Raw genomic sequence first — 19,825 nt, 5'->3', positions numbered from 1 at the left:
ACCGAAAATACTAAAACTATATCGTTTAAATAGAAGGACAAGAACATATATATATATATATATATATATATATATATATATATATATATATATATATATATATATATATTCTTTTTTAATTTACAAACTCTAATATTTGTAATTGTTAATGGAGGTTTTTTTGTTATGTTATAATTTATTTATAGTTTGAATTATTTAACTTTTTATTAAAAATCATGGACTTTATTTTAATTCTTTATTAAAAATTATAGGCGTTACTTTAACTTTTTTATGGGCTTTTTAAAAATCCAAACAGATAAAAATTATGGAGACCGAATCGAACCAACCAGATTTTTTCAGTTAAATCTTTTTTGGTGTTTGGTTAAATAAAGAATGGTTTGGATTGATATTTTTCCAAACCGAAAACCGAAAAAACTAAAAAAACATTAACCGAACCAACCGACGCTCACCACTAAACATAATTACTCAACTTCAATATTGGTCTATTTAGGCCATCTACAATAATAGCATACCAAATTGTCAATTTGACGGGCGAATCCTCCCTGATAATATTCTATATCCAATTTTATTATAATATACTTTATTTTTTATTCTATATTTAAAATCACTCTATTATAATGAATCTTAAAATGAAATAGAGTACTCCATTATAGTGTACCTTTATTATAAATTTCACTATTAAACATTTGTTAGTTTTTGTTATAACATTATCCGAATAAGCATATTCAATTTAATCGGAAATTTGAATATGTAACATTAAATAAAATAAATTTGTATCAATTAATTCAACAATTTACAAATAAAATATATACTAATGTTTTTTTATTATTAATAAATATATATTTTTTATTTTCTTAATGAATATATACTATATATATTTAAAAATACATGAAAACATATTCAGAAATATATTAATTGAAAATAATTTTTATTATAAATAAATATATAGATATATTTTAAATAATTTATGTGTGTAAATGTAAAATGTTTAAATAATTTATTGGATAGGAATATGCTGAAAATATTCTTTTGGTGTAAAAAGATAGAGTCAACTATTAGAGCTAAACATTTTAGTGTAAAATTCACACTATTTTAACTTAAACTATTAGAGATTCTCTTAGACCCCCAAAGTAAAAAAGAATGTAGCAAATTACATTATTCTATAAGTAATAAAATAAAAAAAGTCAAAACATGTAAATTATTTTTTTCATTAAATTTTTATAGCTTATTTTAGTTTAATTGGGTTCATATAGATTGAAGTGAAATTATATAGTATAATTAAATTAATATATAATACTTTATAGATAGTATATTGATGATTTCTATTTAATATTTCATGATACTTTTTTATATATATAAATGAAAAGTATTTGATAGTTTATATTAATTAAATTAAATATGTGATTCAAAATTAAGAAAAAAACAATTTTTTTAATATAGAATAATATATAATATTATTATTAGAAATAAAGTTTATAACTTACTAAACCAATAAAAGTTCATATTTCACTTACCAATTTGAAACAAAAGATCTACAGAATATAAATTTATAATTTGAGATAATAATAAAACATTTAAATTTAACGGCGTAAATGAGTTGGTAAGGCGCTTTTTTAACTTAAATGAGCTCGTGGGTTCGAACCGTATTCATGTATACAGCTATTTAAATTTTTGTACCAGAGTCTGTCTTCCACAAAAAACCTATACAATTCGAGTGAGAATTAATCTGAATGTGGAAAGTTTAAAGGCGTCGTTTCATAATTGAGATCTGTTCTAGAGATCTCATCGACCTTGTACCAAAAACAAATCCGAATTTATCAATTTTAAATCATCGTACACTGCTGAATATGGATAACGTGATATTAATAGGTAGCACAGATACTTCATTCAATCGACGTGTCCCATTTCGGATCAGACACTTGACATTTCGGACACGAAACTTTATTTTTTACGTAGGAAATCTTACAATAACACCGTTTCGCTGTGTCCAAGTGTTCCGTTTCCCTGTGTCGGTATCCAGATTCGTGCTACCTAGATGTGTAAATTGGTTTAAAATATTTATTCAAAATAATGAATTTGGGATCTTTTGGTGTTTCGACTGGAGTCGGAGGGGGGAAATCAACCTTTATTATTTACATTGCGGCAGATCTAATGGGTCAGACATCGGTCGCATATGATCAACGGTCGGAATAATATTTTATATTTAGGCAAAACTTTGTTGATGAAAATGAAAGAAAAAGAAAAACATGGCCAAATTCACTTCCCACTTTCCTCCTTTTTCTTCGTTCTCAATTATTGCCATTCATTTTAATTAAATTATGAATTCAATTCTTGAATCTTGAACATCCTAATTTAAACAGCAAACAAAAATTCAGTTAAAAAAAAATGCTATCAAAACCTTCTTCTGCTCACTCCACACCAACTCTGTTACCAACTGTTCCCACTTCTTCCATTTTGTCCCGGAGGAATTTCTGCCGGTTCGGTTGCTCCGCCGACCGCCGCTCAAGGTTTAAGGTCGTGGGTCAATCTCTCGGCGATAGATGGAAGCTCGGAGATATCGATACTAGTACGCAATTTTATTCCCTTTTTTTGAATTTTGATCAATTTTTTATATTATTAATGACGCTTGAGGTTATTAATTAAGAATTAGTCTCATGAGATTGGTCAACTGAATTATTGAGCGAGTTAATCATAAAAGACTAATCCTATATGTGCGTACATACAGTAGTCTGTCTAGACTTAAATGTCAGTTTGGTCCCCGAACTTGCATGTGATGGGTTTTTAGCACCAAAATTAATTTCTTTATCAATTAGTTCCATGAATTTGTTAATTTTCATCACTAAGCTTAATAGTAGTATTTGATTAATTAATCAGTTGGCCCGTCGAGCTGTTCTTTTTCTTCAAAATTGACACATGAAGTTAAATTGATAAGAAGAGTTATTCATTGTTAATTGTCTATCGTGTATAAATTGAAGGGGCAGATTAATATTTAAATCTTTGTTATTTAACTAATTAAAACCAAACAAACAGATATCAATACTGATTTTGAGATTTTTAGTCATCCTGTATTATGTTTAATTTGTAAATGAATTCTATTTGATGTTCATTTGAAAATGAGTTTTTATGTTTGGTATCACGATTTTTAAATATAATTTTCTAATATTTTTGCTGTATATTATATAATTTATATTTTAATATTTTAAAAATAGTAATAAACGGGGACTCCATTAGCATAATTCAATTGAATTCCATGAAAAATGTGGAATTCGTTTGACCCTAAATATGAATGTCTCTAAATATGAATGTCTGTGCAATATAATTCAACTCAATTAAACTAGGTAGAGTAGCTGGATTGATTGTATTATTCTGTTTAGCCATGTTTATGCTCAATTTATATTTTTGTAGCTTTTGTTATATGATATTAATGAAACATATGTATCTGATACTGCTTTAAGCTGTGCTGCTTTATATTCTTCTCTCTTGCTGGATGAAGCTCTGAATCAAAATCTGAGTACCGTTAATATAGGTCTATGATAAATTGCATTCAATCAACTCAGTTAAAAACATTACTCCCTGTTATTCATCTCATTTCTTTTTTTCTCAATTTGTGTTTTCAATAGTTATGTTAAATTTCTCTTCTTAGCTCCATTCGTATTAATAATTCCATCCTGTTATGCTCATTGTATGATGTTAGTACTCATCCAGACATGGCGTAATTTCTGGCTTATGGAATTTATCATGCAGTCTAGAACATATGATGCACTAAAACTTATCATGTCTTAAGTGTCGGTGTTGTAGTTTCATTTCTAGAATACTTATGAAATTCCAATTTTTGTATTTATAACCTATCATTTTGCAGTATTTGGTTTCACCAGTTTCTTGTTTCTTCCGTTTCCATACAACACAGTCTAGACTCTAGAATAGAGGTAGCACCATCACATAGCAAACATTTTTGTGCTTTAACACGGTGTAACTATATTTAGGTACCTTGATGGCGTAGAAACACCATCCTTGATCTGAACATTGTTATTTTTCTATAAAGTGGATTTTCAATTCCAAATCTCTTTATGATCTCCAAATCTATAGATTTTCACTGCAGTTATACTTTCATATGATGGAGTACACATGTAAATGAAAATTGTGCAAGTTATTTTGAGAATGTTGAATTTAACATTGACCTTGATCTAAATGCGTTATCTGTGAAGTAGAGTTCCATGTCCATGGATTTGAATGCATTGTAACTTGTTTTTATCTAAAAGGTAACCGAGGACTCCATGATGTATCATATAAGAAAGAAAATACGGTTGTGTTTACTTGTCTTGGATCTATCTGAGCATTGTAATCTCTTGGCAGAGGCAGTGCAAGAAAGATTCAGTTTGTGGCTGTCTAAGACCCAAGATCGTTTCAATGAAGTGACTGTGCCGCTAGTAAAATCTGATCATGCTGGAAAGCCTCATCCGGGTAATGCATTTCATTTCCAGAATTGGAGAGTAATTAAGAATGCTAATTTCCAGAATATTGACCTTGATCTGGACACTTTTATATTTCTGTTAAATGGATTTCCATGTCTATAGATTTTGCATCAATGGCCTGTTTCTATTTGAAGAATGAAGAAGAAAGATTCATGATATATCATATTTTCGGGAGTTTATAAATTGTGATTATTTCGTTGGTGACTTGGTGTCTTTGATCTAACTAAGCATCAATATTCGATACTCTTTTGACAGAGGGAGTGCAAGAAAGATTCAATTTATGGCTGTCTAAGACCCAAGATCTTTTTAATGAGGTGACTACGCCATTAGTGAAATCTGGTCATGCTGGAAACCCTGATCCTGGTAATGCATTTGATGCTCCAGAGCTGAAGGAAATATTTATTGGAGAGCAGACGATTGATAGTAGGACGCCAAATGGTGTTCTCTCATTTGCTGCTATCATATCTATTGAGCAATTTAGCAGGTAAAACTGTCTCTTTTAGTAACTCTGGTCTGAAGTCTTTTTTTATTAGATCATTCAATGTAATTATTTCATATGTTAATCCTGATGTTTCTGCTACGAGATGACTTGGGTTATTGAATGAAACGTATCAATCGTGTTGATAAAATAAAAACCCTACTTAGGAAGAGGTAATTGGTTTTTAGAAAGCAGGAAAGTCCATTGCCAGTCATGGCCCTTAACGAAATAAAAGTTATGAGGATCCTTGTAGCAGATATCTTATACTGTTGAAATGAGGCTACTTTAATTGTATAGTTCTCTGGTAAATACCAACATTAAACTTATTCTGACTGGACGCGAGTAATCTTCTCCAAAGTCTTGTATTGTGCTGTTTTCCTCCTAATGTCATCCAAAAATCTGCATTTAGATTTCTTATGTCAGCAAGCCACTTGGATGAAGTTAACACTTTAACAGTAATTTACTATTATGTTACTCATGGTTTTAATTTTAAATAAGGGCATTTGCCAAAAAATAAAGCCTAACCTTTCATGTTTGTAACGATTTAAACATGACATCTAAAACTTGGCACAAAAAGGTCTAACCTTTCATTTCTTGGCATTTCTAGCTAGAAAACTTTTTTTTTTTCACCAAATGATGTCGTTCTGAAATGAATGAAACGATACCGGGTAACGATGTTGGGCCGTAAAATATCAAGAAATGAAAGGTTGAGCCTTTTTATGCCCAGTTTTAAAAGGTGTGCTTAAATTGCTATAAACGTGAAAGGTGAGTGTTTTCTTTTTTCCAAATAGCCCTTTTAAGTAACTTATTTAAACAAAAATTGCCTTCGTGTTACAGAACTTTTACAGTATTTTTGAATTGGTTACAGTCGTTATGACCCTTACATAACCTTAGCAGCCATTAATGGACCATAGTGTTACCATAACAACCTTTACAGCTTAAAAATGCATGTTCTCTTTTCTATTCTGCCTTTGATTTTGCCAAAATAAATTACGGATTTTTTCTCCTGAGAATGGAGTCTTAAAGTTAAGGTGTATAATTTTTTTTATTTTTCTCTAAAACTTAAAACATTGTTTTTGTGATTTTTCCTGCTAGAAGTAAAAAATAACTAAACAACTAAGATTTATACTAAACCAAGTTTAGCATAATTTATGCTCTTAACATTTAAATCAATCAAGTGAATATCTATGTTGAAATTAAAAAACATAAATATGAAGTTAATAAATTTAACATGATATTTAGTATTTTTCTTACAATCTCAACTTAATCTAGTTGGATTAAAATTTTAGTTTAATTTCTACTCATAATTGATAGTCTTATCAAGAAAAATAAGTTTTTTATTTAATTATGATATAAATTATAAATAAAATATTTTCTATTTATTTCAGTCATGTGCATTAGACATTTGTATATCTTACTGTGATGGGCTCTTCTAAATTTTATTAATTTCACAAATTTTCCAAATTTTTCAAAAACAATTTGCACAGCAACAGACGTTATCGTTATGTTATGACCATCACATGTCCATTACCACGATCTTGACTGCAACCATGATTGCAACAGTTACCGTTATTTAAGACATGTTACTTTAGCTAGGAAACTTTTGTTCAAATATCTAGATTAACTTAGTTCAGATATTTAGATCATCTAAATAATTTATGCTTCTTACTCATTCTGAAAGCTATACTGCAGTGGATCTGCTGTGAGAATGTTTTTCTTTTAAGATGCTACATAACTGCATGCCCACAACACTGATGAAAGAATTTTGAATTGAATCCTGGAATACGATTTGCAGGATGAATGGATTGACTGCCTATAAGATGCAGAAGATATTCAAAACACTTGTTACTGAACCTATTTTTAATGATGCCCGTAATTTGGTGGAGTATTGCTGCTTCAGGTTCTTGTCGAGGGATAGCTCTGCTATTCATCCGTGCCTCAAGGTTTGTAACCTTTATTATCAGTAATTTTTCCTGTCCTTGTAATAGCAAAGAAAACGCTATACTTAAAACTGAAAATTATGTTTGTAAATAAATTGAATTATGTCGCCACATTGCTTTCGGTACTCACCCCTCCTCTGCTTGAAATATGCTTATGTAATATATGAATGAGTTGTCTGCCACGGCATTAATTGTCAAGTTTAGGTATTTATTAGTTGGCTTATAAGCCGCACTAATTTTAAAGGTATGCACATAACTCATAAAATCTTGAGGAATAACCACAATTCCAACTTCACTGAAGGTTGCATTTTTTGATCTCAACATGCTCTTTTAGGCGTCTAAATTATTTGATCTCCTTGTTGTTTTTGATACTATGTTGGTGTTTAAGCATGTAAAATGTTGTTTTAATTTTTTGAGGTAAACATGATATATTTACAGGAACCAGCATTCCAGCAACTAATATTCATAACTATGCTTGCATGGGAGAATCCTTATGGCAAGGAAGATGTGTCTGAAAAACCTTCTCTTCAGGTTCAATTTCAGTTCTTAATTCTTTTGAGGACAATACCTTTAGTTTAGTGAAGAACTAGTAGATTTCAGTATTGTAGTGATGGTTTTGTTTCTTACGTTAAATGAAAGCAAACAAGATGTTTCATTGTCAAAAAAAGGCGGAGTTTTAAATGGGTGCCTCAGTGTGCACAATATTGACATAATCATTTCCTTATTGATGCAATTTATGGGCTATACCTAAGTGCCTTATGACGCTCCTACCAACTTATTGCACCATGAATTATCTTATCGCAAGATGGTTTTTGTCAATAGGAATTTTGAGGTTGATGGTGTAATTGAAATACAGTTTGATTGCATCATATTTTGATAAGTACAGGAGAAAAGCCTTCTTCGGCTTCAAGCTGTAAGTGTTTACTTAATGAATTAAGCTGCAGCTAAGAAAAGAAATAGTCTGTCGGTCGTACTTTTTAATTGTCGCTGTAGTTAAGGTCAAAGTATGCTAAATCCAGGTGGAAATATACCTGCAAAGTATATGGTCAAACTCCATGTCCGTTGGTTGAACTTGCAGGACACAGTTTTTTTACCATAATATGTGAAAACATTGGAGTCAACAGTGTCAATTATCAAGTGAAAGGACTGACTCTGCCAACTTTAGTGAAATAGATCTTTCTTAGTCTTACCTAATCAAACACAACTAACTGAAAGTAATTTTTCCATGTGGCCCTGGGAGAGAGTTCACAAAAAATGACCATTGTGTGCTTAACTTGTCTTCAGTTGTTTGGCTGGAGAACCTTCAGTTCAGAACAAAAATAAATTAAATTTTACTTGCTTAATCATGGTTATGCCTGTGGACATATAGGTTCAGTTTTCTATTTCGCAAAAGTGCTATGAAAATGGTGGATGGAAAATTAAGATAATTTTCTTCTCCTTGTTGACATTGAAGGGAAAGCTTGTAGGAGAAGAGGCTTTCATACGTATTGCTCCTGCTGTCTCCGGTTTGGCTGATCATGTCACGGCACATAACCTTTTCAGGGATCTCGCTGGGGAGGAAGAAGGAATATCTCTAGCCTTGTGGCTGACTTACATTGATGAACTTCTCAAGTGAGATTCATGATATCACTGATACTTATTTATGTAATTACCAATCTTCTGATAGTTTTTCATGAGATGCTAGGTATGGGTTTCCTTTATGACCATGGGTACATAAGAATAAATGACTGCTTCAAATATTTTTAGTAATTAACTGTCAAGAAAATATTCATAAAAAAAACTGTCAAGAAAATAGTTGACTTTCAAGTGATAATTTTGATTAGACAGGAAGCCATTGAACAAAAGATGGACAACACTAAGGGAGATTGTTGACAGTTAGTCCTTTTTAATCATTGAAAAGACATGAATTGGATGTTGATATTATAAAATTTTGTATGTCTATTGTACTGTATTATATGTCCTTTTTTTCCTTGATGGATTTGAAAAAACTGGCGGCATAATGATGAAAAATTTCACAGATGCACTTAACCTCTCTATCTTTGCTTGCTTCTTTCTCTCACTTTTCTTATGTTCTTGACTTTGTGCTTCCCAGTTTCCTCTCTCAATATAAATGTTGGTTATCTTTGATATATATTTGATTTATTTTTCATTCCATATATTATTGAGATATCATTTTCAAATTAAGTGTAGAGTGCATGAAGGGCGGAGATCATTCCAGATTCATGAATGTCCTAACCTTTTGGAGGAGCAAATTTTATGCATTGGTTCCAGCAGGAAGCGTCCCGTTCTAAAATGGGAAAATAACATGGCATGGCCAGGAAAAGTTATTTTAACTGATAGAGCACTTTACTTTGAGGTACTTATTCGTTCTACATTTCTTCTAATAAGTATGGTACTTGTGCATATGATATTATGATGCAATTGGCGACTCGGACTCCTAGTATTTTCAAAGGTTCATCAATAATTTCTTTTACTTAACAATCTTTTGTATTTTAGTGAGTCAATCATATGATGCAATTCTTATTGATTAAACAAATGGTCAGGTTACCAACTCAAGCGGTAAAGTCGATCAAAATTCAAATTTGAAAATGGACAAATTGAAATAAAATTTATGTAAGACGCAATTTAGATGTTGATGTGTGCACAATTAATGGAGAAAACAACCTGACTTCATTTAAATTGTGCAAGTTCATGATGTTTTCTTGTTCTTGACGAGATGACATTAAGTGTTTCTAAATTGTTGCATAATGTACTTTTACCTACTGTTGTTCCTTCTATCTCCATTTCCCTACCCTTGTAAAGAAGGAAGTTTGACTGAATGGGAAGCTCCTCTTACAATAGTTTATTGGTTTCTTTGCTAAAATCCTGGATACTGCAAAATGCTCGAGCAAAAAATCTATTAACTATTTTTTCAATTTTGTGTTACATGAATGCGTTGTTATTTCATCTGCCCAAAATAGTACGAAGCTTTTGTTTTCTAGGTTACTATTAATTTCATCTTACTTCCTAAGAAAAATGAGACCATGTTAAAGCAGCTTAACAATGTAAACTGAAGTGCTAATTTTAGGATTTTTTGGATGCTGTAGCTGAAGTAGTAATGTACTTATCTAAAGGTTAGTTGTGGTTCAAGTAAATATAGTTAATTTTTTTTTCTTTTGGCTTTCCTCCATTATTTAACTTGCTTTGTCTATTTAATCATTTAGAACTTTCAAGTCTGGAAATATCGTGCCATTTCAGTTTTTTTTTTATAATAATAATGATATTTCATTAACAGATTAATAAAATTGCTACTTGATCTAAATTTAAGTTAAGCAATACATTCAAGAAGTACATAGAGAGGAGAACATCGGTAAAATAACATAACTTTATATCCAAATTCTTCAAGTGTGTTGACGGAGCTCTTTGAATGTGCAACTCGGCAATCCGCCCGCTCCATTCAGTAGTTATTTTAAACCACAAATCGACTCTTTGGTCTTTGTATGAGTCTGATTGATGGAATATTAATACTTTAGATCTACACTCCAAAATGATTTCCATGAAGGAAATAATAAGTTCGGTAAAATCAACTCCACAAAGGGAGACAAAAACTCCATAGAGGAAGAGAAAAAACAAAATAAACTCAAATCTGAAATTATTGAAAGCAAAACAAGAAAATACTAAAGTAGAAGAGATTTAAGAGTTAGGGAGGTGATTTTAGACCAAAAAATGGCCAAAATCACCTCCCTTGATGGTTTGCGGTTAGGGTTTTGTGAAGTAGAGAGAGTTGGGTAGAAGAGAGAGGTAAAAAGAAAAGTTGCCATTTCAGTTTTTGAAAAGCATTAAAATCTTAAGGTGATGCTATGTTTTCGTAACGTATTATAAACCTGAATATGCAAAATGGCACCAGAAATATATATATTTGTAGTTTCTAAAAGTAAAGTTCTTCAAGGACCTGATAAAATTGCTCCATGAATAACGTGCTAGTGGATGTCAATTTTGGCTGAAGTCCCTACTCAATGAGGTAGGGTTTCTATTATATAAAAGGCTTATGAGCCAAGAAAGGAAAAGACAAGCTGTACACAGCAATATTACAGCCTATAACTTAGCTACTATACAAGGAAAGTAAATCAAATGCTAATCTACTGCTATATACATATCAATGCTGATTTAAATAGCAGCATTAACTCAGCCTATAATCTAATGATCAAATAAGGAAACCACTATGAACACAAACTATTGACAGTGGAGAATCCTACAACTTTTTGTTTGACTGAATTTAGTTTTTTCTACCATTTATCTTATTGTCTCATACTTGCCTTGCAGTCGGTTAGCTTGCTCGGGAAGAAAGAATCCAGAAGATTTGATCTTAGTAAAAATGGATTGCAGGTGCAGAAAACAAAGATTGGACCTTTTGGTTCTGTACTTTTTGACTCTGCAGTATCTGTTTCATCTGGTCCCGGGTGAGTAAATTCCCAACCTGAATTTATTTCAGTACTTGTACAGATGCACTAATGTATAAACGTTTTCATTTAGCTTGTCTAAGAAAATTAGGATGTGAAATAATCAATTCACTTAAAAGTTCAAGCTTTTTTGTGAAGCTACAACCATAGTTTTATTTATATCTAACATGTCATAATATGAATTTTTGTTCAGATCAGAAACATGGGTACTAGAATTTGTTGACCTGGGTTCTGACTCCAGAAGAGATGTCTGGCATGCAATCATCAATGAAGTTATTTCCTTGCACAAGTTTATGAGTGAGTTTGGACCTGAAGAAGGTGATCAGTCAGCATTGGAAGCTTATGGTGCCCAGAAAGGAAAGGAAAGGGCTATTACCAGTGCAATGAATAGTATTGCTAGACTTCAGACACTTCAATTCATGCGGAAGTTGCTAGATGATCCTATCAAACTTGTTCAATTCTCATATTTGCAAAAGGCACCCTATGGTGACATTGTTTACCAAGCTCTTGCTGTGAATTACTGGGGTGGGATTTTCGCTAAAAAATATACCGAGGCAGACTATCAACCAGCACAAGGAGCAAGGCCTTCTAATGGTGTACAAATTAGTAATCATGTATTTGACATAGATGGGAGTGTGTACTTGCAGAAATGGATGAGATCTCCATCATGGGCATCCAATGCTTCTGATAACTTCTGGAAGAACTCTTCAATAAAGCAAGGAGTTGTATTAAGTAAAAATCTTGTTGTGGCTGATGCTGCTCTTGTTCAGAAGGCAGCATTGACATGCAGAGAAAAATACCAGGTGGTTGAGAAGACTCAAGCAACGATTGATGCTGCTATGCTCAAGGGAATACCAAGTAACATTGATCTTTTCAAGGTGTATTTCGCATCTTTTCCTTCATCGTTTATGTTTCTGGGCAGTTATCCTCTTTGCCAATGATGCCAACTGTCCGGTTCACTATTCTTTTACTAGCTCGAGTCACTTGGTTAAAATATATTTCGAGAATGCATGGTCTTCTACTTCTCTGAACTTCTTGCCTTTCTATATTGACTAGCATTCAAGTGACATAGAAAGAATATTATTCTAGCTCTATATAATTTTTAAGCTCAACGGTTTGTTTAATTTTGTTGCAATTCTAAAATTTTCTCGACAGTAACTATGAATGATAAACTTTTTAGAAGTTGTTGACTGTTTGGTTTCGTTTCAGTTTTAGAATGTAGCTACTAAACGGAATTTGCACTTTTTCATTGCAGGAACTGATGCTTCCCCTGACTATCATTGCCAAAAAGTTTGAAAAACTGAGACGCTGGGAGGAGCCACATGTGACGATATCTTTTCTTGCATTTTCATATTCGATTATTTTCAGGTACATTCAATGCTTAGAAGAACTACTAATAAACAGCTTAAGTGTCAATAAAGCATCATGCGGGAAGCTATCCTCACATAGCTATTCTATTAATTGGATTAAAACATGTTATGACTCTCGACTAATTTTTCATACAGAAGTTTACTTCATGTTTTGACGAAGTCATTTGAGTAGAACAGTTTTGTAGGTTAACTTCCTTGATTTTGTGTATTAACCAACTGCTCAATTTTAGACAGTTAGCGTACTTGTTCAACTTCTTGAAGCTGATATATGTGGCACTTATTCTTTGATTGAACAAAGATTTCCCTATATTATCAAACCGGAAGCATCAAAATGATAATTTTCTTTTTTGTGATATGGCATCTCAATTTTTTATTTATTTTTGGGAAGAAGAGCGACAAAGAGGGTTTTGTTATCTTTTGTTCATTGCTATTGCAGGTCTCATAAAGTGATAGACTATTGATTCCTTTTCTTTTCTCCTGCTCATTTGATGGATGTCTTCCCATATATTAGGAAACTAGGTTGAACTCTTGCATCCTCTCATCTATTTGCCATGCGACTGTCATGTAATATTACATTGGAAAAGTTATGTATTAGAATATACTATATAGTTTTGAATAGAAAGTTAATAAAGTAATGTGTTCTCTCCAGGCTACTCTTTTGTTCAATTTGTGTGTTCTGTTAGAGTCTGAGCTATTATGTTGACTTCCTTTCAGAAATTTGTTGTCGTATGTGTTTCCAATGGCATTGTTGGTTTTGGCTGCTGGGATGCTAACGCTAAAGGGGCTGAAAGAACAAGGTCGGTTGGGAAGATCATTCGGGAAAGTGACCATCCATGATCAACCACCTTCAAATACCATACAGAAGATTATAGCAGTAAAAGATGCCATGCGTGATGTGGAAGATTATCTCCAGAGTCTCAACGTCGCCCTTCTTAAAATACGTACGATTGTTCTTTCGGGTCAACCTCAGGTATGTTATCTTTAAAATAAGCAAACTGTAAGGTTTCTTTTAAACTTCCTGTCTTTCGTTGAAAACTGAAGAACATGATGTTCTCGTCCTATAAAAAGCTGATGCAAAAGGGAGCGGCTCAAGTCCCTTGCCCAGTTTTAGTCTCAGCCTTTATTCAAGAAAAGTTCAGATTTGAACTTAACAGCCTAGTAACATTTATGTGATTTGGGAGGTAGTGCTGAAACAGTTGGATATCGCTGGTTAGATAGCCTGCTCAATTTCTTAGAGTTGATAGCTATGATTTGGACTTTTAACTCTCGTTCTGTTACTTCAGTTAATAGTATGAAAAAGGGAGTCAAGTTGTAAATATCATCTGTTGATTTTAAATGCAGATAACCTCTCCATTTTCTCTCATATTGAATTCGTCATCTTCTATTTTATTTCTTTTTATTCTTCCTCCTGTTAATTCTCTACAATTACTAAGTTCTATTCTTTAACTAACGAATTCTTATAAAATCACACGCAAATGTTCTTTTTTAAAGAAAAATCTTAAGCACTGACATCCTTTTCAAATATGTCATTTTCTGAAGATGTCATGTTTTCGACTGACTCAGGTGATTGTCTCCAATGTAGAAATGGTTAAGATGAGAGCGTTCTATTAGGTTACTGCACACACTATTCGGTTATCTTAGCAGTTATTCAATAACTGTAATTTCATTGTTCCCGCCTTCTGAAATATTAAATAATTTGTTTTTCTGTATATTCTACAAGCATCTAACTTCACACTTTGAACTATATGTCAGATTACAACTGAGGTTGCCTTGGTGTTGTTGGCTTCTGCTACCACTCTCCTCATTGTCCCTTTCAAGTATGTTGCTTCCTTTCTTCTCTTTGATCTCTTTACGCGGGAGCTCGAGTTCCGGAAGGAAATGGTACAAAAATTCAAAACATTTTTGAAAGAACGTTGGGACACCGTGCCTGCAGCTCCTGTAGCCGTGTTACCTTTTGAAAGTGATGATTCAACATTAGCAAAAGAAAAGAAGAAAATTGATAATAAACAATTGGAGAAGAGTTAGAACAGAGTGGTAAACCTTAGATATTGAGCAACGTAAATAGACCCTTACTATGAAAAGCTACTACCTCTTACAGCTATTATTATCAGCTTCAAGCTGTTTTTGTGAGAATTAGGCGGGATGTATTAGGGGAGACAGTAAAATGATGTTGACGTAGTCGAATGAGACGTGTTTAAGATCTTAAATGAAGGCAAGTTTTTCCTGAATACCTTTCACATCAGCTGATCATTTTTACCACTCACAAGCTTTTTGATCGAGGACTGAGGTAAATTGTTTTCCGACTTCATAGTGCGCTAACATTTGATTTAACATTCTTTCTTATTTCAAGATTTTGCTTCTTGTTTCTGCATGTGCAATTTGCAGCTTGTGCTGCTTTGAATCTGCTACACCAAGCCAGCAACTTTCAGTAAGCTTATATACATGGTTGGTGGTACCAATATCGCGAGCGTATGTGGTTCCTTGGTTAAAATTCTATTTCAATTGATTCAAAGAAGCCCTTCAAACTGATGAGTTTTAAAGTTACTCTGAACTGTTATAGTGCATTTCTTCTCATTGAAAGCTTGTGGTAAATGCTATTATATGGACAGTGAAGAAGCCTTTTCTTGTAGATAAACTTGTAATGGAATGTATATAGTTTACAAAATGTATATTTCTCCGTGTAATGGGTAAAGTTCTTTAATCTTTGTTTTTCGCCTTTTTTTATGTCCAGTTTCTCTTGAATAATATTGATCTGTATGTATATTTTTGATAGCAGCGGTAAATATTCGGGATTTTTAGACAAATATATATAAAATAAGAAAAGAATCTCACAAATACAATTTGACCAGGACTTATAGAAATTCACAGGTTGACTTTAAAATCTAGCAAAACTATGTTTCCTCTTTCGCATATATACGATTCAATATAAATAGGAAACAAAACCCATGCAAAATCAATCATTCAAAAAGTTAAGAGATTCTGCTAAACTCAAACAACAAATTCTCTCAAAATTCAAAACAGAGCTTCGATTAATCACTGATTAGAACACGATCAATTACAAAATTGATCATCGCGATCAATCACAGTTCAACAGAAAAAGGATAATCAATCAAAACATTGGAGAAAAAGCGATGAATCACGACGACATGTGTTTACCAAACGATTTCGGTGAGTTTTGATCAATCACATTTGAACTAACTTTCAATCTTAATCGTGATTTTTAAACGAGCTGAAATATCATACAAATTTAACTAAAAACAGATAATAATCAGTTAAACAGCTCAAATCAAACTAAATTTAGGTTTTGAATGATTCTCAAAATGTTTAGATGTGTTTATTTAGCTGAAAGCTGTGTAAATTGTTAAAATTATGAGTTAAGTTATGTATTATGAGTTAAGTTAAGTTATGTAAATTGTTTAATAATCAGTTAAACACTTTTAGTATTGTTAGTTTACTAAAAGTGTTCTATGCGTTTGAATATGTTACAATGTGTATGTGTACTGAGTGAATGTGTTACAACGTGTATGTGCATGAGTGAATTTCAGCTTTTGAGAATTTAGAAAAATTAAACTTACAATATTTTTTTATAAGTTTTCAACAATTATAATTATCACTGTATTTTTCATTTATTTTAATGTACATTTCTTAGTTTAGGTATTCTGTTTATAGATTACGAGAACTTTTATAATAAATTAAGTGCTAGTAAACAGTTAGTAAACTCATAGATTACCACTGGATTTCAACAGTTTAATAGTTTTATAATAAATTAAGTGTTTATTTTATTTTTAGATAACTAATGCTATTTTTATAAGTTTATTAATTTTATATAAATATGATGCAGCAAAAGCAACACTTCAAGGTCTTGTATACTACAATGGAGTATGGGATAAAGTTTTAAATTACTCCAACTATAAGGTGAAAGGAATAATAATAAAGGAAGACATAAACTTTCAAAAACTGAAGGAAATGATAGCTGGAATACTGAAGGTAAACCACTGGGAAACAGAGCTGGAAATGAAATATCGCTTAGAAGACAGCTACCAGATTTTAGAAGTTGAAGACAATGACAGCCTACAATTCTACATTGAACTAAAAAAAAAGGAAATGCGAGTAACCAAATTTCCTTTGTGTGTTACTAACAAAGTATGCGAAGAACAGTGGCAATCACCGGAACCTGAAAGCTTCAATTCTGCCACAATGATTGAAGGACAGTCAGAAAATATGATCTCCAGTGAAACAACAATGGATATTGTCAAATATGCTGAAATTTTGGGAGAACAGAATAGCAAAGAAGAAGAAAAAGCTGAGAGAACACCAGAAGACATCTCAATGGTCACTGAACCTAGTATAAAGGATATATATGTCGGGCAGATCTTTAAGGATAAAAAGATCATGATAACTAGTTTTTGTTTTTACACAATTGCTAACCACTTTCAATATAAAGTGAGTAAATCATGCCCGAAGGAATATATAGTCAATTGCTTAGACGACAATTGCAAGTGGACTGTAAGAGCCTCAAGAGATGGAAAGACAAGTATGTTTGTTGTTAGAAGAGTGAATAACATCCACATCTGTCCACCAGAAATTAGAATGGAAGACAAACGGCAAGCTACATCATCAATAATTGGGGAATATATAAAAATAAAGTTTTTGGATGTTAAAACAATTTATACCCCATCAGACATAATTGCAGACATACAAAAAGATTTTGGGGTGATTTTGAGTTACAATAGGGCATGGAGATCAAAAGGAAAGGCGCTAGATCAGATTAGAGGTAATCCATGTGACTCATATTCTATTTTGCCAAAATTTCAACACATGCTTTTACAAACTAATCCGGGGTCAGTAGTAGATATACAGACGACCGATGGAAAATTTGAATATGTTTTTATGGCTCTCGATGCATCCATAAAAGGTTGGAAGTACTGTAGGCCAGTGATTGTAGTCGATGCGACATTTTTAAAATCAACCTATCGTGGAATGCTATTGACAGCATCCACCCAAGATGGAAATGGTAAGATTTTTCCACTAGCATTTGCTGTTGTTGATTCTGAAAATCATGCTTCTTGGGAATACTTTTTTGCAAAATTACTGGAAACTTTTGGTCGGAGGGCTGGATTGTGTATAGTATCAGATAGGCACGATAGCATATCTGAGGCAGTCAAAAACATTTTTCCAGAAGCAAGTCATGGAATTTGTGCATACCATTTACTAAACAATGTTAAACTAAAGTTCGGAAAGAAAACAAATGCAAAAGCGTTGAGAGAGTGTTTCTATGGAGCTGCAAAGTCTTACTCAGTTCAGTCTTTTGACTATTTCATGGGACAACTAGATGCTATAAATGTTGCAATTCGACCCTATCTGGAAAAAATTGGGGTCAAAAAATGGGCAAGATCACATTGCAAAGACAATAGGTTCTCAACAATGACTTCAAATATAGCCGAATCTATGAATGCAGCTATCAAAGCAGCTAGGGAGTTACCAGTAGCGACACTTCTTGAATATTTGAGATTCATGACGCAAAAATGGACTTACACGAATAGAAATGCCGCAATCTGTACAATGACTAAGTTGACAAGCAAAGCAGAAAATGATCTCAGAGATAACTATGCAATTTCTTTGAGAATGAAGGTACATTTTTTCACTCTTTTAGCAATATCTTTGACTTTTTTATCTTTGCTTCTATGTTTTTAATTATTGTGTTTTATGTTTTATTTTTTTGTATATATGTTTTCTAAACCTATTAATGCTGTTATTATCTGTTTTCACTCTTTTAGTAAACTGTTAGTTACTAATTAGAGGACTAAATGTTTTATTATTTTTCACTCTTTTACTGACAGTGTTCTATTTATAATTTCTAATGTATTCTATAATTAAGTTATAACATGTTTTTTTATAACACAGGCTTCAACATCAGTTACTAATGTGCATGATGTGCAAGATGGTGAAAAGACATTTATAGTGAAACTGAGAGAAAAGAACTGTACATGTGGCAGATTTCAAATTGATGAGATGCCATGTCCACATACACTTGCAATATTATCCTCACTACACCTAGATCCTTATCAATACTGCTCTAAATTCTTCACCAAAGAGAATCTGCTTGCAATGTATGATGGAGTTGTGTATCCAATGCCAAGTCAAAACAATTGGGATATACCTACTGAAATTGAAAGGATTGAAATACTTCCACCAATAGGAAAGATACCAGCTGGAAGACCAAAAAAAAGAAGAATAAATGGACCAGCGGAGACAACTAATCCAAGTAAGTGTGGAAGATGTGATCAAAGAGGACATAACCGAAAGACATGTCGAAATCTACCAAAGTAGAATGTTATTTTTCAGTAATTGATTTGTAATAAAACATCATTGAAATTTTTTAGACACTATTATTGTTTGTTTGTGAACAAGTTACATATGTTTACTAATAAAAAACTGATTTTGCATCTGAATACTAATTTACTAAATATTTTAAAAATATACTAAGTAATGTTCTTTTATTAATTTTTATACTCTTTAACAATTTGCATGTATATATAAATGGTCACTAACAGTTTACTAAAGGTTAACTAACTATTATCTATAGTTTTTATATATATTTCAGTGAGTTAAGGGTTAACTAACATTATATATACAAAAAAATTAAATGGTCACTAACAGTTTACTAAACGTTAACTAACTATTATCTATAGTTTTTATATATATATATATATATATATATATATATATATATATATTTCAGTGAGTTAAGGGTTAATTGCAAATTAATACACGAACTTTACCCTAATTTGCAATTACAACACGAACTTTGAAACTTGGCAATTTAATACACCAACTTTCATTTTTTTGGCAAATCAGTACACCGACCAATCATACAACAACACGTGGCTGTATATGACAATGTCCACGTTAGTGTTTTTCCAATTTGGTGTATCAATTCGCCAAAAAATGAAAATCGGTGTACCAATTTGTCAAGTTTTAAAGTTCGTGTTGTAATTGCAAATTAGGGTAAAGTTTGTGTATTAATTTGCAATTAACCCTTTTTATATATATTTCAGTGAGTTAAGGGTTAACTAACATTATATATACAAAAAAATTAAATGGTCACTAACAGTTTACTAAACGT

The 19,825-nt window shown here is 32.0% G+C and overlaps 2 protein-coding genes across 3 annotated transcripts; both read left to right on the top strand.

Moving 5' to 3' along the window:
- The first annotated feature begins 2,228 nt into the window (after positions 1-2,228).
- Positions 2,229-15,404, top strand: LOC126660406 (uncharacterized). Of its 2 annotated transcripts, XM_050353886.2 has the most exons (13): positions 2,230-2,566; positions 4,354-4,461; positions 4,728-4,956; positions 6,746-6,893; positions 7,329-7,421; positions 8,344-8,501; positions 9,081-9,246; positions 11,193-11,329; positions 11,523-12,207; positions 12,585-12,697; positions 13,414-13,669; positions 14,452-14,986; positions 15,085-15,404. In XM_050353886.2, the coding sequence occupies exons 1-12, from the start codon at positions 2,386-2,388 to the stop codon at positions 14,722-14,724; spliced, it is 2,547 nt and encodes an 848-aa protein (XP_050209843.1). In that variant the 5' UTR covers positions 2,230-2,385; the 3' UTR covers positions 14,725-14,986; positions 15,085-15,404. The 2 variants fall into 2 exon arrangements, with proteins under 2 accessions (XP_050209845.1, XP_050209843.1); XM_050353888.2 differs by lacking the exons at positions 13,414-13,669; positions 14,452-14,986; positions 15,085-15,404 and adding an exon at positions 13,136-13,347 and having other exon boundaries at positions 2,229-2,566.
- Positions 15,405-17,679: 2,275 nt separating this feature from the next.
- On the top strand, positions 17,680-19,073 carry LOC126661547 (uncharacterized). The gene is made up of 2 exons (XM_050355401.2): positions 17,680-18,330; positions 18,604-19,073. The coding sequence occupies exons 1-2, from the start codon at positions 17,680-17,682 to the stop codon at positions 19,027-19,029; spliced, it is 1,077 nt and encodes a 358-aa protein (XP_050211358.2). The 3' UTR covers positions 19,030-19,073.
- Positions 19,074-19,825: the final 752 nt, after the last annotated feature.

The sequence above is a fragment of the Mercurialis annua genome, linkage group LG8 (genome assembly GCF_937616625.2).
Source record: "Mercurialis annua linkage group LG8, ddMerAnnu1.2, whole genome shotgun sequence".
Lineage (NCBI taxonomy): Eukaryota > Viridiplantae > Streptophyta > Magnoliopsida > Malpighiales > Euphorbiaceae > Mercurialis > Mercurialis annua.
The sequence above is the reverse complement of the archived record's forward strand: the minus strand, read 5'-3'. Positions and strand labels throughout refer to the sequence as shown.

Excerpts from the sequence above, each read along its gene's own strand:
- LOC126660406 (XM_050353886.2), top strand. The coding sequence starts at position 2,386 with ATGCTATCAAAACCTTCTTCTGCTCACTCCACACCAACTCTGTTACCA. Across the intron at positions 9,247-11,192 it reads ATAGAGCACTTTACTTTGAG|TCGGTTAGCTTGCTCGGGAA; the intron begins GTACTTATTCGT and ends CTTGCCTTGCAG. Across the intron at positions 11,330-11,522 it reads TCTGTTTCATCTGGTCCCGG|ATCAGAAACATGGGTACTAG; the intron begins GTGAGTAAATTC and ends ATTTTTGTTCAG.
- LOC126661547 (XM_050355401.2), top strand. The coding sequence starts at position 17,680 with ATGCTATTGACAGCATCCACCCAAGATGGAAATGGTAAGATTTTTCCA. Across the intron at positions 18,331-18,603 it reads CAATTTCTTTGAGAATGAAG|GCTTCAACATCAGTTACTAA; the intron begins GTACATTTTTTC and ends TTTATAACACAG.